Source organism: Heterodontus francisci, chromosome 19, assembly GCF_036365525.1.
Source record: "Heterodontus francisci isolate sHetFra1 chromosome 19, sHetFra1.hap1, whole genome shotgun sequence".
NCBI lineage: Eukaryota > Metazoa > Chordata > Chondrichthyes > Heterodontiformes > Heterodontidae > Heterodontus > Heterodontus francisci.
In genome coordinates, this window is record NC_090389.1 from 80,118,193 (window position 1) to 80,144,036 (window position 25,844).

Here is a 25,844-nt window from a genome sequence, read left to right on the forward strand (position 1 = left end):
TGGGGATGCTCGATGCCTACACTGGTGGCAAAGCACAGTGATAGCCACTTTTAATTTTACTAAATACTGTTTTTTTCCCTCCTCTTTTTAACAGACTCCAATAATACTGACACCAAATACTTTGCCTTCTGCAATTCACTTCTGGAGCACACTTAGCCCGATAGCACCAATGAGCCCTGCCAAACTCTCATTTCAGGTAAGATTGAACACTGAACTCCGTAGGGTAGAATTTCCACAAGCCTCCAGGAGTAACTTGGGCGGAACTTTGGAGAAACAGTGCAAATGGTAATTTCAACTGTTTCTCCTTGGTTTCTGTCAAAGGTACAACCAGGGGATTGAGAGAAACCCTGCAGAAATTCTACCCACAAAACTTTAAACTACTGCACCAATCGACATCTTTCGGAGGTCAAGGTTTTTGGAATATCCAAATTACGTCGGCCTGCTAGGCGGTCAGCTCCAGCCAGTGTTGTTGAGGGTCAAGCACACTGGGGTTTGAATCTGATACCATGGAGTCAAACGTCTTCCCCAGCTGGTATTGGCACTGTACACTGCCTGCAGGCACATGCGTAACAGCAAAAGTGTGATAGCTCATTCATTATCCAGACCTGTATGGCATGTGTGTATCTCAATGCCTGATCTAGTACAGATAGAATTGTGACTGTCCAACATACTGTGCACTTGATCTCAGGCATCTCATCAAGGAAAAGCAGCAAGTCTGGGCAAAGGCACTTGAACTCTCAGGAATGAAGGAAAACCAATGGGCAAGTCTCTCCAGGCTACTTTCGTGCAAAACTTAGCCTGCCTGCTCACTGATAGATGCCCCAGGGTGGGTCAGTTACTTGCTCTCTTGGCCGTTTAATGATTAAGGAGTGGGAGGAAGGGTTGAGAAACTAAAGTAAACAAGGAAAATAGCAAAATAATTTTTGCTAGCCAGGGCTATGAAAGGATATGAAACCAAGGTAGGTGGATGGAGTTAAGATACAGATCAGCCATGATCTCGCTGGCGGAACGGGTTTGAGGGGCTGAATGGCCTACTCCTGTTACTATTTTTCGCAAGCGATCATAATTGCATTCTTCTCTTTCAGTTTCCTTCAGCAGGGAGCACCCAGATCCACATCCCCGTTGCCAGTATGGATGGACTATCAACACCGGTCCTTTCATCATCGGCACTGCAGAAACCTTGAATGAGCCCAGCTCAAAAAGAAGCCAATGAAATATATACAACTGCCAATGACAGGCAGACTGGACGTATTGTAATGAAATTGGTCTCGAGGGGCAATGAGTTGGATTGAAAAGACTTGAACTTCCAGACCCGGTTCCTTTTCAGCACAAATCTCTTCACGCAGGACCGGCTGATGGAGGGCGGTTCCCCATTCCATTATCGAGATGCTGTTGATGCAGAGTGGGATGGTGAGGGTGTTGGGATACACGTTGGGCAGCTAAGCCTCTATCTGTCTTGCATTGACCCTGAAGCCTTGTGTCACTGGTGTAATCCTATTCATTCCTCCCCTGGTGTTGGCACTGTTGTAATGCCAGGGAACACGCGCTGCCAAAGTGTTTTACAGCGTGAGTGTGGCACTTCATTCTCTGCTGGCGTGTATATCTCAGTACCAGATCCTGCACGCATATGCTCTAAACTGGGAGGCTGTACACCGCCATGATGATTGAGCTGGTACTTTTGAGGTGAACTTCTGATGGAGGGTTTTGAATTCAAACTCCTGACACAATGGTCACTGCGGGTATACAAAGAGAACCCATCTTCCATCTTATCTGTGTTCTATGCACATATACACATGGTTTGTGTGACATACATGTGCGAGGATAGAGGTCTCTCTGAGAGTTCTTATGCTTTAGTTACAGGGTGTGTATGCACATACTATGAAAATATCAATTCCAAATAATTCTGCACCGATCAAGGGAGAGAGTGCAAATATTAGAAAATCACACAAAGAATTAAAGGAGACATAAAAAAGTTCTTTACGCAGACAGAGCTTAGAATGTTGAATTAACTGTCAGACTGTTGTTGATGCAGGGTCAAAATTATTAAAAAGGAAATTGGAAAGATGCTTGTGAAAGAGAAGTGTTAAAAAGTGTAACAGATGAGCAGAGCCAGTGGGGTTAGACTAGTTGGGGAAACAACATTGTGCAAACTCAATGGGCTGAATGCCTGTTCCTGTGCTGTAACACTGTGATTGTAGAGCACGCTAGTTTCCCAATGCCTTTTGGCTATATATAGGATACATGAGTGACCTTGTTATGCAATGGGTGTAGAAGATAAATCTGTTTATATAACAGAGGTTCACCAGTCGTTGACAGTATCAGTGACGCACTACACCGCAGGTTTGGCAGTGATGGTGTTTGTGGTTATGTAATAGCAGACAAGGACATAAACAAAAGTCAAGAATGGACAAAGCCATTCAGCCCATCAAAGCCTGTCCCTCCATTTATCCAAGATACCCAGCATCGTATCCAGCTGTATATTGGATGACCCTAATGAATTTGACTCCACTATTTCACTTGGCAGATGACTCCAAGTAATTACTCATTTGAGTAAATACTTTTTCCCGATATGTATTTGCTTCAAATTTATTAATCACTCATTTAAATTTATGCCCTTTTGTCCTATTGGTTATTTACTTTGACTATCATTCAGGGTTCATCTTATCTATGCTATTTAATACTTTATATACACTCTCATCAGACACCCATTTTACCTTCCAGCTCGACAGTAGAGCAATGATTTTAGCCTTACATTGAAAATCACCTGTTTCCACTCTCATCCTGCTTTCGTCCCGCTCTCTTCCCTCTCCTTCTGAGCAGGTTTTCTATTCATTCATGGGATGCGGGCATCATTGGCAAGGCCAACGTTTATGGTCCATCCCCTAGGTGCCCTTGAGAAGGTGGTGGTGAGCCACCTTCTCGAATCACTGCAATACGTGTGATGTAGGTACACCGACTGTGCTGTTAGAGTTACGGTGTTCCAGTATTTTGACCCAACGCCAGTAAAGGAATGGCAATATTTTTCAACGTCAAGATGGTGTGTGACCTGGAGGGGAACTTGGATGTGGTGCTGTTCCCATGTGCTGGTGGTCCTTCTTCATCTAGATGGTAGAAGTTGTGGGTTTGGAAGGTGCTGTTATGGTCAGATAAGAGGGACACCTGTGGGGTCCTTCTTTAAATATGGAGGCCAGGCTCTGATAACATCACTGAGGCCTGATTTACCATCTTCATCTGAAGCCTGAGTGGAGGGCAGGCAGTGGTGACCTCTGTACCAAACCAGACCAGCTGGAACAGCAGCCAGAACCAGAAGAGGTCACAATATCGGGCTGCCCATTCCGCAGCAAGGAGGGCAAAGTGAGATTTTAAGGAAATGTCTTTCGTTTCCATCTGACAGCAGGACAAGGGAGCATAAGTTCAAACTGGTTAGAAGCAAACTTTGGACGTGTATTAGGAAGGTTTCTTGATGCAATTGTGATCAGCGCTTAAAATTGGTGGGCTAGTGGAAACAAAATTTATCATTTTTTTTAAAAATTGGGTTTTTCTGGAAGGTAGGCGGAATAATTTTAAAATAGAGATCTGAGCTAGATCTTTGCTAGCTAAGAGTAAGAAAGGATACGGAGTTAAGATACAGATCAACCATGATCTAATTGAATGGTTGAACTGACTTAAGGGGCTGAATGGCCTCTTGTTCCTGTGAATGGCCTTGCTTGTGTATTGCAAGGTTGCAAAAAGAAAAACCCATTGACTCCCCTTTATATAATGCCTTGTCATGGCACCAGAGTGGCTCAAAAGTACTTCACACATCAGGGGGGATTTTCACCTTCGTCAGAACGCACAGACATCCTCCCCTCCCCTCCCTCGACCCCCCACCCCCCTCCCCCCAACAAGCCCGCCTCGGGAAAGGAGTGAAGAGGTTGAAGCCTTGTCCAGACCCTAGCCTGGAGAACCAGCGAGCTGTGGGCACCAGAGGGTGTCCCAATCGAGCTCGCTGGTTTCAGGCTGGTGTAATATTGTGCTTTGGGCGTCTTGCAATGTTAAGTGTGTTATCTAAATGCAAGTTGTTGTTGCCCAACCAGCAGCCAGGAGGGGGTGTGGGTTGTAGCGGGAGTTTTGGATAGAGTGGCTGGCAAAACATTTTTGCATTATTATTTTTGTGGGGTCCAGAGTTATTACTCCTACTCCTGGACCCCACAAACATAATTGTAATTATATTGTAAATATAACATTTCAGAGCATGACGGACCCCCTCTTTTTTTTTAATTTTTAGTTTTTTCTTTTTTCTTATGTGTGTATTTTATTTTAGTTTGTTTAGTTTGTTTTTACTGTGCCTACCCACTTTTTTTTTCCATGTTTTTGCTTGGGGCCAGGCTGCTCAGTTTTCTGTCAATTAACACTCTCCCTGTGCTAATGCTTTGTCTTTCAGCACACCATTAACATACCGTTTGCTTTTGCTCCATGACCTTCTGGTCAGTTATTCTCTGTGACCTTGTCCTATCAACACCTTCCCTTTTGTTAACTCTTGCCACACCCCCTCTTAACTTGCTTAAAACCTATTACGTTTCTGGCTCTGCCAGTTCTGAAGAAGGGTCACTGACCTGAAACGTTAACTCTGTTTCTCTCTCCACAGATGCTGCCAGACCTGCTGAGTATTTCCAGCATTTCTTATTTTTATTTCAGATTTGCAGCGTCTGTGGTATTTTGCTTTTATAATTGTAACCGTGCTGTTTTCTTAGGGCCTCTTCCGCTGTGGGACCAGTAAGACTGGTCGGAGACATGTACGGCACAAACTGTGCTCACTTCAATCCTAAAATGGCAATCGGTGTACGCTGTATTCCATAGGGCCCCGAGTTACATATTAAAAAGGCCGACTGCCTTAAACAGGTGGACACTTCAGCCGCCATGCTGTACTCCATTTAAAGATGGCGGTAGCTAGAGCAACAACACTAATGAGACGGCAAACCCAAGGACCCCATTTTGAGGCCATTACTGCCTCTCTATTGCCAATTTGGCCACATGAAAGTTGGCCCCAACTAACTACTTCTGGAATGCGGTGACTGTTACCTTGGCACATGAGCCAGCAGCATTCAATAAATAGCGGCGAGACAAATGATAAATTAGCCTGTTGAGGGAGGGTGGGGGGGTGTGTGTGTGTGTGTGTGTGTGGCCTTGACATAGGAGAGCTCTTTGTTCTTCAAGTCAGGCAGTTGTGACAGCATCTTCCAAACCCGCAAGCTCGACCACCTTGAAGGAGAAAAGTAGCAGATGCATGGGAACATCACCACCTGAAAGTTCCCCTCCCAGCCACACATCATCCTGACTTGGAACTATATCGCCGTTCCTTCACTGTCGCTGGGTCAAAACCCTGGAACTCCCTTCCTAACAGCACTGTTGGTGTACGTACACCCCAAGGACTGCAACAGTTTAAGAAGTCAGCTCGCCACCACCTTCTCAAGGGCAATTAGGGATGGGCAATAAATGCTGGCCTAGCCAGCGATGCCCACATCCCCCGAACGAATAAAAAAAAAAAAAAAAATTCAGCTGAACAAGCAGAGGGACCTTCATTTTGTACCTTCGTACTGCATTGTTGTATCACTCTAAGCCACACACTCCAGACTCAGTTGGAGGCCTGAATTCAAACTGTTGACCCTGAGGTGTAGAATGCTACTAACTGAGCCAAACTCCTCTCATAATTATCACTACGTTGCAATCTCACTCAAAGAGGCTATACAGTGGCTGGTGTGGGAGACAGAACATGGAGGGATGCTATTTTGAAGGGTGGTATTGAGGGGCATTGTTAAAGCAGGGTCAAAGGAACTTTCCTTCTCATCTAACTGTGCTACTTCCAACACTGGGGAGGAGTCTGAAATGCTAAGTGTTCCATTTCCCAGCACTGATATCTCTGAGGAGATCAGCCATGATCTTTTTGAATGCTGGAACAGGCTCAAGGGGCTGAATGGCCTACTCCTGTTCCTGTGTTCATGTAATTAACACAGAAGTCAAATACATTGAACTGTAGGATGATAGAATAAACTGTGTTGTTTCTTAAATATGACTTATGTCATCCTGTTGTGCTCCTCTACTGCTTTATAACAATATTTTTCAGAACTTGAAATATATTCCAAACAAAAAGATCCTTAATGAGAATAGATTTATTTTTTACAATGTTATGTTCCTGTAATCAGCTGGAGCAAATAGATTCTCAGTCATAGATTACAAGCTGCTACTGAGGCAAATTAGATATCAGTGCCCAGCTGCCAACACCCTATTTAGGTGGAGAATTGTTTCTGTAGAACCCTTTATTAAATACCATTAAGTCGTCTTTTTGTAGACTGTGAAAATGTGTTATGATGCATTCTGTAAAATCACGTGTAAAACCAATTCAGTCAGCCACAATCTAATTGATTGGTAGAGCAGGCTCGAGGGGCTGAATGGTTAACTCCTGCTCTGATGTCGTGATGCAAATGTTTGACTTCTGTGACCATTCTTGTGCTCCTGAGACAGGCAGCTTACAAAGCTCACATTGCACTGCTCTCTACTTGTGGAGAAACTGGATGGTGTGTTTTGTTTTTGATTTCCATTATTTAATTATTGTTCGGTTGTTTTACGTTCTCCCATCACTTTCCCCTCTACTCATGTCACTTCCCAGCTGTCGGGGTTTAAGCTGTCTTCTTCTAGACTCCTACCAATGCCACTCCTTAACCAGGGACTACGAGGGTGGCCTGGGGTAAATTTGCTTATTTCCTTCCCCATCCTCCCCACCTCCATCCTGTAAGTCAGAAGCCCTGAGATCAGGAACCTCCTCTATGAGGAGCTGTGGGTGTCAACACATCCTAATGTTCTTGGGACATAGTATATCAAGCAATTTGAGATGTGACTTGTGGTCATTACAGTGAGCTTTGGGAGAACTCGTGACATTGAACCTATGGTTCGCAAAGCTGTCCACCACTGGCAGTTTTCCTCGCGTCTTGTCTAGGTCTTTTGTAGACTAAATGATAATTGATCGCTATAATTAGTGACCAACTCCATTATCATTGTTTCATGCAATTACTGGGATGGTAGAAGCTGAACTAGATGGACTTTCATTTGCTTTTTTGTCCAGATATTCCTGTATTCTCTGTGGTGCCAGTATGCATCGCTACAACAACACACTACTTCCCTAATCACATCAATCAGTGCCACTTCTAAACACAGAGATATGCTGACGTCAAAGGAGATGTTTAACTCTATATTCTTGAAGGTCTGGTGGAATAGTAATAATGCACTCTGAAGTATTTTGGTAATTAGTATTTTAAGCACAGGACATTAGACTGAAGGATCTGGCTTAAGGATTGGCCTGTCTACTTGTGATTCCTTTTACAATAATCAAGCATTATTAAGTAAATATTTACCATGTAAAACAGTGGCTGCCAGACACACACAATAAAAGGATTTTGCAGCAATCTATATCATTGGAGTAAAATCCAAAACTTAGAAATTAGATTATTAGTGTGTGAGGCCTGAGCACGCTCAGTTCAAGTTGCTGCGCCCTATATGTTAGAAGAAGCATTAATCCATTTGTTTCAAATGGAGTAACACCTCCATTCAAATAGTTGGCAAAAGTATTTGACAGATTTAAGTCTCTGTGCGTTAGCATCACACGTTTCTGGACCTGAGATTATTTAAAGGTGGCGGTGTTGCAGGGAGCGAAGAAGGCAAGGGATGTAATTTGAGACAGAATCCATTCCCAGAACACACTGTTCTGAAATGTTGTACTAAATCTGCCAGACTGGTCACAGAATTATCACTGAACTGACGTGTAAAGGCTCCACAGGTACCAGTCGAAAGGCTTTAAGATGTAAATCAGACACTGATTTTTATACCTGATTCTGAATTTTGTTAAAAACTTGTCTGTCTTCTACCTGTTTGATTTGTCATTAATTCAAAATCCTGGAAAGAAAAACCTCTGTCAAATTAATGGTTCTATCAAATTTCTGGTTTTGAAGTTTAAAGTATTTGATCTTTGCCTTTATTCACAATTAAAATAAAATATATTTTTTATTAGCCTATAGTTTTTGTGGATCTGTTGAAATAATTATCATCCTGACAGCAGAAAGTAGGACTGGAACGTGAGACTGGAACCATGACCTGCCCTCGGGGAGTCCCTCATCCCAGCTGGGTTCCCCAGTGGTATTTTTGTGCTCAGAGAACAAATGGTTTTGTCCCTGGCGGCCCAAGAAAACGATGCAAGGAAATGCACGTGGATTGAATTTCCACAGAGGTTCTCATGAATGCCCACCCCCACTTCAGTCACCCTGCCCTCCTCCAATTCTGGCCTCTTGTAGCCAAAGTCAATCTGTGCGGATTTAACCCCTTACTGTGCATCCCCGGTTTCTTACTTTCCACCTTTGGCGGCCATGCCTTCAGCTGCCTAAGCTCCATCGCTCTGGAATTCCCTCCCTAATCCTCTCCACCTCTTGACGTCTCTCTATCCTCCTTTAAGACGCTCCTTAAAAACGACATCTTTGACAAAGCTTTTGATCACCTGTCCTAATATCTCTTTATGTGGCTTGGTGTCAAGTTTTGGTTGACCATTTTCCTATGGAGTGCCTTTGGAAGTTTTACTCCTTTTAAAGGTGTTATGTAAATGCCAATTGTTGCTGTTGTTGATTTGCTAAAAACCTGGAAAGCTGATTTCAATGCTTGTTCTCTGGGGTTTCTGCAGCTATGGTAAATGATCAGGAGAACCACTGTGAATGTTCAATCCCAGAGCATTTTGTAACACATGAGGCTGTTTAGCCCCTCATACCTTTGACAGCTTTCCATTCCTTTATCCTTTCCCCATATACCCTTTCATTTATTTCTTTGTGAAATATTTACGCACTTTCCTTTTAAAAGCTATTATGATTGCTGTTTCCATCACCTTCGGGTAGGGCAATCCATGTCCTAACAAGACTCTTCTGTGAAACAATTCCTGCCCACCCTTGACCTTTGTTCTTTTGATGGTGATCTTAAATTTATGCCCCCTAGTTACTGATTCACTAACCAGTGGAAATAACTTACTCCCTTTTAGATTTTTGATTAGATTAGAGATACAGCACTGAAACAGGCCCTTCGGCCCACCGAGTCTGTGCCGAACATCAACCACCCATTTATACTAATCCTACACTAATCCCATATTCCTACCAAACATCCCCACCTGTCCCTATATTTCCCTATCACCTACCTATACTAGTGACAATTTATAATGGCCAATTTACCTATCAACCTGCAAGTCTTTTGGCTTGTGGGAGGAAATCGGAGCACCCGGAGAAAACCCACGCAGACACAGGGAGAACTTGCAAACTCCACACAGGCAGTACCCGGAATCGAACCCGGGTCCCTGGAGCTGTGAGGCTGCGGTGCTAACCACTGCGCCACTCGATATGCTCTGGTACAAAGAGTCCTGCAGCCAGATTTTCAAAGGGCTTTGGGATTGAGAACCAGAGCGGATGTGTTTTGAAGATCGCAGTCCTGGAGGTCATCTATAGAACACATCGCCTCTAGGACAGTCTACAATCTTCAATGTGAGGGCATGGGTGGGGGGTGGGGGGGGGGTGGAGGGTGTTGAGGGTGTGTGGGGTGAGGGATCAGGGAAGCCACTTGTCTCCAGTTAAGGGCCCATTAAGTTACTTCAGGGACTGGTTAAGGGGCCGGGGAGGTCGGTTCGCAGTTTTTGAAGGGGATTCTCGTGAACTCGAGCAGTCTGGTGCAAATAAGTCCACAGCTGTCGGGTTTGCTATTGGGCAAAGGGAAAGTTTTTTTTAAAAAAGTATTTAGAATTATTGGGAGCCCCAGTATCCTACATGAGGATGTGCTCAGTGCCTTTGTTTGGCTAATTTGTCTCCGTTCCATTCGAATTTGGTGCCGTCCCTCTGAGGAGTTGCCTGCTCCCCTCAGCGAGGCAGCATCAGGCCCCATCATGGCTGCCACTTGCCTTTGCCTCTTGTGCCAGGCAGGCAGCTCCCGCCTCCTGGAGGTCCATGACACCTCTAATTGGGTGCCTCCTGCCCTATCAGGCAATTATCATTTAAAAATAGTGTCACATGAGTGACGCAGTGATGGTGCAGTGTTGGGGTCTGGAAATTATCCAGGCGTCGGGTTTCCCCACCCCAAATTAAAAATCAAGACCCTCGTTTCTCTAATCTTTCCTTATACCTAAAGTCTTTTATCAGTCTGATTAATTAACTTAATTGAATTAAGACTTAATTGAGTTAAGACAATTAAAAGATTTGATAGGGTAGATATAGAAACTATTTCATCTGGTGAGAGCAAGAGGGCACTACCTTATAATTAGAGCTAAGCCATTCAAAGTTGATATCAGGAAGCACTTCTTCACACCAAGGGGAGTGGAATTCTGGAATGCTCTCCCCCAAAAGGCAGTTGAGGGTGGGGTCAATCGAAAATTTCAAAACTGAAATTTGTAGATTTTTGTTAACCAAAGATGTCAAGCGATACGGAACCAAGACAGGCAGATGGAGTTAAGATACAGATCAGCCATGATCTATTCGAATATCAGAACAGGCTTGAGGGGCTGAATGGCCTACTCCTGTTCCTATGATACCGGTGGGTCTAATTCCGGCACAGCCGGTGGGATTGCAGTTTGTGGAATGTCAGGGGCTCGGCATTCATATGACCATTCGGTTCTGCAGCTGGACATGATGATGAGGTGATAGAAAATCTGCTTGGGGAACAGAATGCAGCACAGATACAGAGATCAGGCAGGGGTTTGACTCTCTCTCTCTCTCTCTCTACACAAGATACTGCCAGAGCTGCTGAGTATTTCCAGCACTTTCTGATCTCAATCCAAATTTCCAGAATCCGCAGTAGTTTGCTCTTCTGTAAAGGGGTTTGACATTGTTCATTTAACTTTATATATCCTGGAAGGAGTACAAAAAAAGGATGAAAAAAGGCTAATGATATTCTTTGAATATAAATTCAGCAAAGCAACACTTTAACACAGAAGTAATCTGTATAAAAATAATCCATGATTACAATCCACGCTGGATTCCTACTTTAGTCCTTAGGACAATGCCCCATTTCCTCATCTGTGTTGATTGTTCTATAAATATATGAATTCTACGGGACATTGAAGACATCAATCAGATAGATTCAGTCAGGAACTGGTACCAGAGAATCTTTACTTTATGTCCATTTCAAGTAGGTTTTTAATGGCCTTGGAGTGGGACCTTTATCTGACCATTGGAGGGGTATATTCAAAATCACATACAATTGGATACATTAAGAGATGAGACTGCTACATTGGTAGCACCTCCCCACCCCCTTCTGTTTAACATAACTTTAAGGACAATTTGATGTTGAGATAATCCAGCAGATTCCAAAGTCAAGCTGACACAAGAATTACAAAGCAAACTGAAGCTGATAAAAACCCCCCACAAACGACGAATTCAAACTATTTAGTAAGATTACAGCACACAAAAATCCTTTCCAGAGCAGCACTGGATATACTGTAGAGTGATAGGACAAGCAGGTCTGAATGAGTATCTATCTCAACTGAGCTATTTAGGGGAGGTGATAAGCAACGGCAAGGTTACTGATAGATAGGCAGTCATTTTGACATAGGGCATAAGTGTAAAATGGGTGATATTAATTCAGCTGCCTGTGTATACTCTGTCATGATTTTCTTTTCCATTGAAGTCAATGGAACTATCGCCCAAAGTCAAAATTACCCCCATAGTGCTTCGTGTGACATACGGTTTAGGCTAAAGCTTCCACAGATTAATGATGAAGGGGGTGAAATTCTTCCTGTTGTTAGTTGTAAGAAAAAATGTTGTAGTGAATGTTCATTTTACTGTGTCTGTAGAGTCATTGACAGAATAAATTTGACCCCCGCACCCCACCCCCATACCAAGAGAATTCCAGATTGGAATTGTTAAGTTCTCTGTCCAATGGCAGGACATGGGAAAAAACCTTACTGCAGCAACTAGGCTACCCTGATTCAGGAGTTTAATGTACAACCTATAATTACAAAATAAGCATGAAAATAATGCTAAATATAATGTATTTCTCATTGGGTTTTCTCTTTTGTTCTCCTTCACGTTATCACCTTTCCCCCATTTTCTCTTCTAGTTTTGGTACAGTAATTGTATTTCTAAATTTCTAACAATTTATTTTAACATCTGCATACCAATTTTTTCTTGATCAATACAGCCCCTAGGGCTGTAAAGGAAGTGAATTATTGACCTGTATCACTTTGGAAGAGACTTATTGACCTATTCCATCCTAGTAACATCTATTCAGATGGTTCCATTAACCTGGACACTACTGAAAGAGCAAACTTATGAATCAGGAGTTACTGGGGTTGATGTTACCAAGGTACTTTGCTCTTTTTTGTGCTACAAATTAAAGCTTTTGCCACAAGATGCTTTGTAAAGTATATTCAAAGGGTAAAAAACTCTCACTGAAATTTGTATCATATTGCAACCTATTGTCTCTGGTCAATACTTTTTGCAATTTGAGCCAGAAATAAGGCTCTGCGTGTGGATTGTGGGGCCAACTTAAGACAGAGGCCTTGCACAGCCTCTTGCGCAACTGCAGATACTTTGACTTCCTTAAAGATTGATCCAAAAGAACCAAGACAATGACGTCCACTTTCTCATCCAATAGCCGCTGATGTGCAATGAAGAAGGCCTGCCTTAATTGTCCACTTACAAAATAAGCGTTCGCAAGTATAAAGATTGTTTTCCGACTTTGGTAGATTGCGTCATATAAGTTCTCTATTGATGACTTGCCAGGAATCCAATCTCTCTCCTCAAGGCAAAGCCTGAAACTGCGTGGTCCTTTCTTCTCGAGATTGACTACAAGTTCGTGATAGACCCAGTCAGCTACCTCTTTGCACGTGGTGTCGAAAGCTATAAATGCATCGTAGTGCAGACTTTCCGAGGCGATTGTTGCACTGCCTTTTAATTTGGCAGCACAGATATGGAAAGTGTACCAAAAATCCCAACCAAACAGCTTATTTAATATTGGTAGGACTGTGAAAATTATTGTCACCAGGAAAGACAAGACAAAACTTATATTTCCGTAAATCTTCTGACAGGAAAGGGGATCTGTTGAAAGAATACTCTTTCCCTCTTCCGATTCTGGAAATTCACATTTCCAACTGGTGGTGAGATGTGCCAATGACACATTGGTGTCTTTGATGAAATGTATAAACCAGTCAGCATCACAGGTACATCTAAAAGGGTTGTTGCCCAGTGCTAGCACCTCCAATTTTTCCAGTAACTGAGAGGGAAAACTGTTTTCATGTAGTTCTTTGATATAATTATAGCTTAAGTCAAGATAATGCATTGCTTTGACCTCGGAGAAAAATGCGCTGGAAAGTTTTGTTATCCTATTGTTGTGCAGGATGAGTTTGGAAAAATTTTTGGGAAAGCGACATGATTTCATGGGCAACCAGTGGAGTAAATTATGGCTCAAGTCTAGAGTTTCTAAATTTGCCATCCCTGTTAGATTGTCCCAATTGAAAAAGTTAATCTGATTGTTGTTGATGTAAAGTTCTTTCAGACTTGGCGGGAACCGAACCATTGCTTCTGGAGGCACTGTCTTCAGCATATTGTTTGAGATGTCAAGGATTGTTAAATTATGAAGGTTGTAGAAAAAGTTCAAATATGTGTTTGTTCCACTTTCCCACATTTCGTTCAACTTGTTTCCTGTGAAGTTTAACACATTCAAAGAGTTGCTGTGTAACTCACTTGATATCCTTTTTGCTATTTGGTTATTTGCTAGACTCAAGCCTCTAAGAGAAGGGAGCTTCTTGATGAAGCTGAAACGATGTCCCATACCTTTCATTCGAAAAGTGTAACTATTGTAACTGAGATCTAAAACCTCAAGCGTTGGGATCTCAGAAAATGCCTCCCTAAAGTAAAAATCAATTCTATTGTGAGCCAGGTCCAAATATTTCAGTTTTTTCAATCTGTTGAACTGCTTGCCATTCAGCGCCTGTGTCATATAATTGGAAGACATCAAAAGGCATTCAATGTCTTCCAACCCTTCGAAATCTTCTGCTTGAATATCTGCAATGTTATTGGATGATAAGTCGAAGGTCTTCCCGAAAGATAAACATCTGTGAGGAGAAAATTTGTGAGAAGCTCTGGTCTCCTCAATATTCTCGTATTCACTTGTTCTTTCAGGGAAACGTTGCTCTTGATAACTGGTGGAGTCCTTGTTAATTCTGTTATTTTCACACTCATACTGGCAGGAGTTCTGCAATGAAAAAGACACTTTGTTTTCAGATAGTCCAATATATTTCAAAGACTTCATATTTTCAAAGAGTTTCAAGTCAACTTTATTTATAAAATTCATTCGGAAGTTTACAGATGTAAGATTGGGAAGTCTGAGCAATGAACGTATGCCACCTTTATCTAATGTTTTGAAGAAATACCCATCAATCTGAAATTTTCTCAAAGACTTCAAATTTTCAAAAGAAGGAGGTAGGACAAGACGATCAAAGGTTTTTAAAGGTTCATAGTTATACATTAAGTTGAGATTTTCCAGCCTGGTCAGGTTTGCAAAAAATGTGGCATTTTGAATTTCATAGGCAAGATAATTGTCTGATAGATCTAAGGAGGTTAAGCTTCCCAGAGATTGGAATAACCGGTCATCTAGGTGCCTAAGAGAGTTGCCTCTGAGGACCAACTGTTTCAGGTTTGTAAGCTGGAGGAAGACTTCAGGCGACAGCTCAATGGATTTGTTGCCTTTGCAAGGGAAACAGGGTTGGGCAGCATGATCACATCGCTGGCAGTTCCATGCCAGAAGAAGATGTTCCAAATGAGTGAGAGTTTTAAAATCCTCTGATGAAATGTGTGAGATTTTATTCTCACAAAGGCTCAGCTTTCTCAAGGATCTTGGAAGGCCCCTGGGCACGACTGTTATGTTATTAAAGTCCATCTCCAATATGTACAGCCTGGGCATGTTCTTAAAGGTGTCCTCTGCAATGGTAAATGAAGTGTTGCATGGATTTGGATAAAAACAGTTTTTGCTAACATTCAGAACCTCCAGGTTTTTCAGATTGGAGACATTGCTAAATTGCAGGTTGATTATGTTGTTGAGCACCAAGTTCAAGACAGTGAGGGTTGCTGGCAATGGTGGGATTTTTGTGAGACTGTTTCCTGTGAGGTCAATTGTTTTTAACTTGTGAAGGGGGAGGAAAGCTCTGGAGTCAATGATCAATTTGCATTCTTGACCAGGTGAACGAAGTTTCCCAGGGCAACAGTTATAACTCAGGTCAATCATCTCAAGGTTTGGAAGGCCAGAGAAAGCTTTGTCCTTGATCTCTTGTAGCGAATTATCATTCAGCAGCAGGGTGGTGGCATTTCCCGACCTGATTATTGGCACTGACTTTAAATCCCTCTTGCTACAGTCAATCTTTCTGGACATCCTAGTGCCATCACAAGGCAGGTAAGTCGGAAAGTGACACCAGACAAGGATGGAATTGAAAAGGACGAGCAGTACTTCTCTTGAGCAATTCTTGCAAATATCCTGTTGCAAAGCAAAATGAGAGTATTGTCAATTTTTTATCCTTTTCCCTATAATACAACATTTCTGTATGCCTTGATGCTCTGTGTCACTTGTAGATCAGTGAATAGCACCCGTCTGAATCAGAAGGCCGGGAGTGAAACAGTAACATCATAGATCATCTGCCCAATGAGAGGGCATAGGATATATCTGCGCAGATAATTGGTGGCTGTCTTCCACTGTTTTGCAAATGGTAGAAAGGCGTCCTGCAACATCACTGCTGATATTTGCAGCCCAGCAATGCTGCAACAAGGAATGCCTGTTTCGCCCTGCTTCTAATGATGCTATGGGTGGCAAAGGAACCATTTAAAACTTAAATAGCTAAAAGGTTTAAGGAGCCCTAGCAAAACTGAGGTCAATGGGAATCAGGGGGAAAACCCTTCGCTAGCTGGAGTCATACCTAGCACAAAGGAAGATGGTTGTGGTGTTGGAGGTCAGTCATCTGAGCTCCAGGACATCACTGCAGGAGTTCCTCAGGGTAGTGTCCTAGGCCCAACCATCTTCAGCTGCTTCATCAATGACCTTCCTTCAATCATAAGGTCAGAAGTGGGGATGTTCGCTGATGATTGCACAATGTTCAGCACCATTCGTGACTCCTCAGATACTGAAGCAGTCCGTGTAGAAATGCAGCATGACCTGGCCAATATCCAGGCTTGTGCTGATAAAAGGCAAGTAACAATCACGCCACACAAGTGCCAGGCAATGACCATCTCCAACAAGAGAGAATCTAACCATCTCCCCTTGACATTCAATGGCATTACAATTGCTGAATCCCCCACTATCAACATCCTAGGGGCTACCATTGACCAGAAACTGAACTGGAGTAGCCATATAAATACCGTGGCTACAAGAGCAGGTCAGAGGCTAGGAATCCTGAGGCGAGTAACTCACCTCCTGACTCCCCAAAGCCTGTCCACCATCTACAAGGCACAAGTCAGGAGTGTGATGGAATACTGTCCACTTGCCTGGATGGGTGCAGCTCCAACAACACTCAAGAAGCTCGACACCATCCAGGACAAAGCAGCCCGCTTGTTTGGCACCCCATCTACAAACATTCACTCCCTCCACCAGAGACTCACAGTGGCAGCAGTGTGTACCATCTACAAGATGCACTACAGCAATGCACCAAGGCTCCTTAGACAGCACCTTCCAAACCAGCGACCTCTACCAACTAGAAGGACAAGGGCAGCAAATGCATGGGAACACCACCACCTGCAAGTTCCCCTCCAAGTCACACATCATCCTGACTTGGAACTATATTGCCGTTCCTTCACTGTCGCTGGGTCAAAATCCTGGAACTCCCTTTCTAACAGCACTGTGGGTGTACGTACCCCACATGGACTGCAGCAGTTCAAGAAGGCAGCTCACCACCACGTTCTCGAGGGCAATTAGGGATGGGCAATCAATGCTGGCCCGGCCAGCAACACCCACATCCCATGAATGAATAAAAAAAAAAATTGATTGCCTTTTTCAAAAAAATGCTTCAGTCCTCTACTTTAAAGGGCAATACATTACCATTCTCCATGGCATGCTGTGGTATATAGGGTAGATAGAGAGAAACTATTTCCTATGGTGGAGGAAATAGGGACTCTGCCCCTGCCTCAGCTCATCAACTGCTGAAACCCTCATCCATGCCTTTGTTACCTCTCGACTTGACTATTCCAATGCACTCCTGGTTGGCCTCCTATCTTCCACTCTCCATAAACTTAAGGGAGCATAACCTTACAATTAGGGCTAGGCCATTCACGAGAGCAGGATAAGTGGGGGTATCTAAACCCCAAAATCTCCCTGCTCCTCTACTCCTTTTTAAGTTTTAGTGTACAGTATATGTCTGTCCTTTATTCTTCTTCCCAAAATGTGTCATCTCACATTTCAGGCAATTATACTGACCCCTGGGGGACACCACGAGTCATAATCATTCTGTCAAAAGAACAATCACATTAGTGACTATATTAGACAAGTTTAACCAACCATCCTCCTCCAACGACTCTCCACTATCGTCCATCTGGGTAAGACTAACCTGCCTAGTTCCATTCTTATCTATTCAGTCGTAGCCAGAGAATCACCTGCAATGGTTTATCTTCCTGCTCCCACATCTGTACCTCTGGAGTCCCTTGATGCTCTATCCAGACCCCTCCTATTTCCTATTTACATGCTGCTGGCCCTTGGTGACATCATCCGAAAATAGGATATCAGGTTCCGCAAGAGCACTGACAACACCAAGCTCTACCTCAGCATCACCTCTCTCAACTCCTCCACTGTCTCCAAATTGTTAAGACTGCTTGTCTCACACCCAGTACTGGATGAGCAGAAATTTCCTCCAACTGAACATTAGGAAAACCGAAGCCATTGTCTTTGGTCTCCACAACAGACTCCATTCCCTAGACTCTGACTCCATTCCTCTCCCTGGCAACCGTCTGAGTCTGAACCAGACTGTTTGCAAACTTGGTTTCATATCTGAGTCTGAGATGAGCTTCTGATCCCATAATTCACGCCATCAATAAGACCATGTTTTTCCACCTCCGTAACATTGCCCAACTCTGCCCCTGCCTCAGCACATTGACTGCTGAAACCCTCATCCATGCCTTTGTTATCTCTCGATTTGACTACTCTCCTGCCCGGCCTCCCACCTTCCACTCTCCATAAACTTAAGCTCATCTAAAACTCTGCTGCCTGTGTCTTAACTCGCACTAAGTCCCATTCACCCATCACCCATGCGCTCGCAGATCTATATTGGCTCCCTGTTGAGCAATGCCTTCATCTTAAAATTCTCATCCTTGTTTTCAAATCCCTTCATGTTCCCACCCTCAATCTAACTCTGTAACCACCTCCTGTAATGTAGAACACGCAGCAGCCAATTTGCACACATCAGGGTTGCATAATGTGACAATGACCAGGTAATCCATTTTAGTGTTGTTAATTGTGACAATACATTCTTGGAACATGGGATCTTTTTACATCCACCTGAGAGAACAGATGAGATCTGAGTTTAGCATCTCATCCAACTAACTACACCTCTGACAGTGCAGCACTCCCGCATTGCTGCATTGGAGTGCTAGTCACAATTTTGTGCTTGAAGCCCTGGAGTGGGATTTGAACGCAGAACCTTATGACTTGTGAAAGCGATACCCACCGAGCCACAGTTGACACCTTCTGAAAACCTATGTGATGGAAATGATGGGCTAACTACAATGAGAGGGTCAGTAACAGGTGTCATCAAAGGTATGGGAGTTTAAACACAATAAAGGGGCAGAGATAGCATGTTAAATATAATGAAGGCGAGAGTTCAAACAAAGACCTGAATGGAAGACAAAACGCAATGAATGATTGGAAATGGAGTAGTAATCTTGCAAATGTTATTGTGCAACTCATTGAAACAGAGTGTGACATGGGGGGTGGGGGGGTGGGGGTGCAAAGAGCCCCTAAAATAGTGCAGAATGGAAACCTGAAAGACAGGTCAGTTCTAGACCAGTCTAATGCACCTGCCAGGACCCCGTTACGGAACAGAGACTAGAGGGAGAAGGGAAGGAGAGAAAAAGTAAAATAATAAATATATGACTAATTTCATTTGTAAATTTTGGATTTGATTTTTTGAAGCTACGTCAAAGCTAGAAAATGATTTTCCCCCCATTTCGTCTGCAAGTAAAAAGTAATAAGTTTACAATTGTTCTTGACCCCAACTGGAAGATGAGCTACCGTCATCAGGAAATCTTAAGTGCACTTACCATCTTATCAGTATTGTTTACAAGTGCAAAATTGTCAATCGTGAAAGTTCTTCAGTATTAATCCATAGGTATTGAACTTTTTCTGCTTCTTCTGAACTCAATACAATTATTTGATCGAATGAGATTAAGTGCAACCAGCTGTATTTCCTTTGTGGAACTGACTATGAATTGTAGCTTGATTCTGCAGTTTCATTTCCCCTCTGTTTTCGGAAAAAATCTTATAATTGTCCACCACCTCTTGCGCTACAGTGGTTCCTTTTAAAATATGCTAGCTGACCTCCCGAGGCATTGCCTACAGGCAATCTGTGTTCTGGAGCACAATTGTTGGGAGACAAATGGCCATATTTGGGGCAAGAGGGATGGATATTGGGATTGGACTCAATTTAGGCCATTACTGCACATCCCGGAGTCAAATAGAGGCTAATTGCTGTGTGAATATTCTGTAGATTGGCAATTCCTTGTAAAGCCTTGTCTCCTGTTCTTGGGGTAAATTATCAATGTGAGAAAATATAACAAGGAAGTAAGCAGCTTGCTTTCTCCATGTATTCTTAACACTTAAAATATTTACTGATGTAACATTCTCCTAGGGTTTGAGAGCACAAGACCTTTTATGAGGAGGTGGATCTTGTGCGACATTGGTGATGATAGGTGAGATGATACAATTGGTGGGAGGCAATTTTATTTGAGAAAGGGTGTGGGAGCAATTAAGTGGATTGGGGAAGTGAGAAGTTGTGAATGCACTGAGCATTAGGAGGAATATTTTGAATATTTTCGGAGGTCTGGTTGCTATTTGGGGTATAAGAGAAAGGTAAAGGAGATATTAATGGGTGGAGAAAAATAATGGGGCAGGTGAGTGTGTGGGGCCATTTGTGAAGTGAGGTGCTGGGCTGGTGAACGTAGAATCAAAAAGCAGGGCAAATGGAAGCTTAAAAAAAAAGACCAGCAGAAATTGAGAAGAACATAGACAGTGGGGAACAGAACTTGAAAAATTATTGTGGGGGAAATGAAAAAATACAAGGTAAAGTACCGTAAAACAGGCCTGGAAGGAAAAAGTGAGACTCAGTCCTTTAAAAAATACAAGGCTTAAAGAAAGACTGAGGGCAAGGCTGCTTTAAAGAAAACAAGACTTCATTCATACAAGAAAAAAAGAACAAAGAAAATTACAGCACAGGAACAGGCCCTTCGGCCCTCCAAGCCTACGCCGATCCAAATCCTCTATCTAAACCTGTCGCCTATTTTCTAAGGGTCTGTATCTCTTTACTTCCTGCCCATTCATGTATCTGTCTAGATACATCTTAAAAGACGCTATCGTGCCCGCGTCTACCACCTCCGCTGGTAATGCGTTCCATGCACCCACCACCCTCTGCGTGAAGAACTTTCCACGCATATCCCCCCTAAACTTTTCCCCTTTCACTTTGAACTCGTGTCCCCTTGTAATTGAATCCCCCACTCTGGGAAAAAGCTTCTTGCTATCCACTCTGTCTATACCTCTCATGATTTTGTACACCTCAATCAGGTCCCCCCTCAACCTCCGTCTTTCTAATGAAAATAATCCTAATCTACTCAACCTCTCTTCATAGCTAGTGCCCTCCATACCAGGCAACATCCTGGTGAACCTCCTCTGCACCCTCTGCAAAGCATCCACATCCTTTTGGTAATGTGGCGACCAGAACTGCACGCAGTATTCCAAATGTGGCCGAACCAAAGTCCTATACAACTGTAACATGACCTGCCAACTCTTGTACTCAATACCCCGTCCGATGAAGGAAAGCATGCCGTATGCCTTCTTGACCACTCTATTGACCTGTGTTGCCACCTTCAGGGAACAATGGACCTGAACACCCAAATCTCTCTGTACATCAATTTTCCCCAGGACTTTTCCATTTACTGTATAGTTCACTCTTGAATTGGATCTTCCAAAATGCATCACCTCGCATTTGCCCTGATTGAACTCCATCTGCCATTTCTCTGCCCAACTCTCCAGTCTATCTATATTCTGCTGTATTCTCTGACAGTCCCCTTCACTATCTGCTGCTCCACCAATCTTAGTGTCGTCTGCAAACTTGCTAATCAGACCACCTATACTTTCCTCCAAATCATTTATGTATATCACAAACAACAGTGGTCCCAGCACGGATCCCTGTGGAACACCACTGGTCACATGTCTCCATTTTGAGAAACTCCCTTCCACTGCTACTCTCTGTCTCCTGTTGCCCAGCCAGTTCTTTATCCATCTAGCTAGTACACCTTGGACCCCATGCGCCTTTAATTTCTCCATCAGCCTACCATGGGGAACCTTATCAAATGCCTTACTGAAGTCCATGTATATGACATCTACAGCCCTTCCCTCATCAATCAACTTTGTCACTTCCTCAAAGAATTCTATTAAGTTGGCAAGACATGACCTTCCCTGCACAAAACCATGTTGCCTATCACTGATAAGCCCATTTTCTTCCAGATGGGAATAGATCCTATCCCTCAGTATCTTCTCCAGCAGCTTCCCTACCACTGACGTCAGGCTCACCGGTCTATAATTACCTGGATTATCCCTGCGACCCTTCTTAAACAAAGGGACAACATTAGCAATTCTCCAGTCCTCCGGGACCTCACCCGTGTTTAAGGATGTTGCAAAGATATCTGTTAAGGCCCCAACTATTTCCTCTCTCGCTTCCCTCAGTAACCTGGGATAGATCCCATCCGGACCTGGGGACTTGTCCACCTTAATGCCTTTTAGAATACCCAACACTTCCTCCCTCCTTATGCCGACTTGACCTAGAGTAATCAAACATCTGTCCCTAACCTCAACATCCGTCATGTCCCTCTCCTCGGTGAATACCGATGCAAAGTACTCGTTTAGAATCTCACCCATTTTCTCTGACTCCACGCATAACTTTCCTCCTTTGTCCTTGAGTGGGCCAATCCTTTCTCTAGTTACCCTCTTGCTCCTTATATATGAATAAAAGGCTTTGGGATTTTCCTTAACCCTGTTTGCTAAAGATATTTCATGACCCCTTTTAGCCCTCTTAATTCCTCGTTTCAGATTGCGCCTACAATCCCGATATTCTTTCAAAGCTTTGTCTTTCTTCAGCCGCCTAGACCTTATGTATGCTTCCTTTTTCCTCTTAGCTAGTCTCACAATTTCACCTGTCATCCATGGTTCCCTAATCTTGCCATTTCTACCCCTCATTTTCACAGGAACATATCTCTCCTGCACGCTAATCAAGCTCTCTTTAAAAGCCTCCCACATATCACATGTGGATTTACCTTCAAACAGCTGCTCCCAATCTACATTCCCCAGCTCCTGCTGAATTTTGGTATAGTTGGCCTTCCCCCAATTTAGCACTCTTCCTTTAGGACCACTCTCGTCTTTGTCCATGAGTATTCTAAAACTTACGGAATTATGATCACTGTTCCCAAAGTAGTCCCCTACTGAAACGTCAACCACCTGGCCCGGCTCATTTCCCAACACCAGGTCCAGTATGGCCCCTTCCCGAGTTGCACTATTTACATACTGCTCGAGAAAACCCTCCTGGATGCTCCTTACAAATTCTGCTCCATTTAGACCTCTAACATTAAGTGAATCCCAGTCAATGTTGGGAAAATTAAAATCTCCTATCACCACCACCCTGTTGCTCCTACAGCTTTCCATAATCTGTTTACATATTTGTACCTCTATCTCACGTTCGCTGTTGGGAGGCCTGTAGTACAGCCCCAACATTGTTACCGCACCCTTCCTATTTCTGAGTTCTGCCCATATTGCCTCACAGCTCGAGTCCTCCATAGTGCCTTCCTTCAGCACAGCTGTGATATCCTCTTTGACCAGTAATGCAACTCCTCCACCCCTTTTACCTCCCTCTCTATCCCGCCTGAAGCATCGATATCCTGGGATATTTAGTTGCCAATCATGCCCTTCCCTTAACCAAGTTTCAGTAATAGCAATAACATCATACTCCCAGGTACTAATCCAAGCCCTAAGTTCATCTGCCTTACCTACTACACTTCTTGCATTAAAACAAATACACCTCAGACCACCAGTCCCTTTGCTTTCATCATCTGCTCCCTGCCTACTCTTTCCCTTAGTCACGCTGACTTCGGTGCCTTTCGTGACATTGTGCTTTATAGCCATTCAGTGCTGTAATTACACAAAGTGCCTGATAGCCAATTAATCACTTTCATGCATTATAACTGTTTGAAATGTGCAAACTGGCTGCTGAATTTCCTACATCACGAACAGCATTGTGATAATGACCAGATAATCTGTTTTTAGCCATGTTGGCTGAGGGATAAATATTGGCCAGGACACAGGGGAGAACTCCCCCGCTCTTCTTCAAAATAGTGCTGCGCGATCCTGCATGTCCACCTTTGAAGACCAGAGAGTGTAACATCTCACCCTGCATCGCGGCACTCTCTCCACACTGCACTGCAGTATCAGGGTGGGTTTTGTACCTAAGTCTCCTGGAGTGGGACTTGAATCCACAACCCTCTAGCTCTAAGACAAGAGTGTGCCATGGCTGACACTAAGTTATGAAAATGTGGGGCCAATGGAAGAGGGGGAGATAATCCTTGCCACAAGCATTTATGCCCATGACAGACTCCCAGATCTCTAAGGAGGACAAGTTATAGAGGTAGAGGTGGAGATATTAGTGAGATAATCAGATATAGATATAATCATATGGTAGATGGGTGATTCAGATTCCTGCGATGAGCATTTAGTCCAGTTATGGTACGAGTGATTTTTTTTTTGGCTGCTTTTGTCAATAGTTGATATTTTTTAAATTTCTACTTTGCTCAGACACCCCAATGGTTACAAGGTTGGTTTCACATTTTCTGGCATTTTATAAACAAGAGAATGAGCCCCAAGAGGCTGCTGGCTGCTTCCTCAAAATGTATTTTTATCTGCATGTTGTGTGTTCTGATAACAAAACACATTTTAAAATGGCAACAGTGCTGGACCTCAGACGTACTCTGAGGCAGACTATCTGTCAGCTCCCTCAGAAATGCAATTTTGTGCCTTAAATCAGTTTTCAGCATTCTGGCTGAGATTCTTCTTGTTGCAATTAGTCGTTCAGCATCATAAAAATGCCCTTATCCGGGGTTCAGCCCAGCAATTGAAGAATACCAATTTTTAAGGGTATCTATTGTTCTCCCTGTCCATCTCCTTCTGTGGTCTCTTTGCCCCTCATTCATTCATTGGCCTAGAGAAGGAGCAAGGAATCTGCTTCTGAATGTCTCACAACCAGCAGCCCTCAATGAAATGTGAACTTTCTCTACACTTTCCTCCCAATCCCTTTACCCACCCTTCCATTTGTTTCAAGGCTATTCCTAGCTGCTTCCCGACAATATCAGAAACTAAGGGCAGAATTGTAATGGAACCGACTACCTTGTAGCTGGGGAGCTGGCAGTGGGTGGATAGGACGGAGGAAAGTCTCACCTTGGCTCTTCAACACCTCCATGAAGAGCATCAAAGTGCTCTCCATCTCTTGGGGATGGAGGGAAGTGCAGGGAAGTGCAGATGGACCATGAGAGAAGAAAGATGGAGAAAGGGCACATGGGACTGGGGACTTCTCTCAAGTTACTTCCATTTCTCATCCCTTGTCCTCCACTTGCCTCCCAACCCCCAGACAGAAAGCCCTACATGCTGCCTCCTGCCCAACGACCGAGACTGCCCTTGCACAGGTGCAGATGGGACAGCCTTTGGCGGGGCCCTCACAAGCTCCAAAACTCAGAGGACATCCACCATGGGCATCTCATTTGTCAGGGCAATGGATCAAGCAGCTTGCCTCTAGTTCTGTTGAAGTAACAGGAGTAGCACCATGTAGGAGTAACAGAATGAGGAAAAGGAAGACTTCTTAGTTGTGCAAGGGGATTCACTTGGGTGTTTATAACAATGTTGATGTCATTTTGTATATGAATATTTCAATAAATCAAGCACTTTATTTGAAGTTTCCATTATCCTGCCAGCTCCATTGTTGCCTCCAACTGGGCATAAGCCGTCAGGAGAATGGTATTACCAGAGTGGAAGATGAGCAAAGGGTCTGAATGTGATGGAGGGAGTTTTGACTGTGGCAATGATTTATGTTTGGGAGGGGCACAGTTGGTTCAGCATTGGAGTGCCTCTATCAGCCTGTCATGAGCTCTGTGGCAGCTAGGTGATGTGGAACCCTGGACACTCCTCCTACCCCTTCTCCTCCTCCCTGTCAGAGGATGCAGAGCGATCAGCATCTCTGGTCCTCTCTGCAGTGCAATGCTGGGCAAGGCACAGCAAATCATCACCATTCTGGACACCCTTTCTGGTGCATACTGAAGTGTGCCCCCAGATATGTGGGCTCCTGATTCGCATCTTCATTAACCCAGTGACTTGGTCAATGATCGCCCTTCTGCTCCTGTAGCTCCTGTTGTACCTTTCCTCTGCATCAGTACTACAGCTTCTCATGGGTGTCATCAGCTATGTACTCACAGGATAGCCCTTGTCTCCACTGTGTTTCGAGGTACGACAATCTGTGGGAGATGTGATTGCTGCAGCAAAGCACCAAGGCTCCTTCGACAGTACCTTCCAAACCCGCGACC

General features: G+C 43.6%; 2 protein-coding genes across 7 annotated transcripts in view; one reads left to right on the plus strand and one right to left on the minus strand.

Annotated features, from left to right (window-relative positions):
• LOC137380244 (ETS domain-containing protein Elk-1-like) overlaps positions 1-8,040 on the plus strand; it is a 98,264-nt gene extending 90,224 nt beyond the window's left edge. For all 6 annotated transcript variants that reach the window (XM_068052092.1, XM_068052091.1, XM_068052089.1 and 3 more), the window contains exons 4-5: positions 95-196; positions 1,086-8,040. In XM_068052092.1, the coding sequence (XP_067908193.1) occupies positions 95-196; positions 1,086-1,184 (201 nt within the window). In that variant the 3' untranslated portion in view covers positions 1,185-8,040. The remainder of the gene's footprint in view (positions 1-94; positions 197-1,085) is intronic.
• Positions 8,041-8,263: 223 nt separating this feature from the next.
• On the minus strand, positions 8,264-19,420 carry tlr9 (toll-like receptor 9). Its single transcript, XM_068052085.1, has 2 exons — positions 19,278-19,420; positions 8,264-15,516 (listed from the first exon to the last, which is right to left on the minus strand). The coding sequence occupies exons 1-2, from the start codon at positions 19,278-19,280 to the stop codon at positions 12,379-12,381; spliced, it is 3,141 nt and encodes a 1,046-aa protein (XP_067908186.1). The 5' UTR covers positions 19,281-19,420; the 3' UTR covers positions 8,264-12,378.
• Between the last annotated feature and the right edge of the window lie 6,424 nt (positions 19,421-25,844).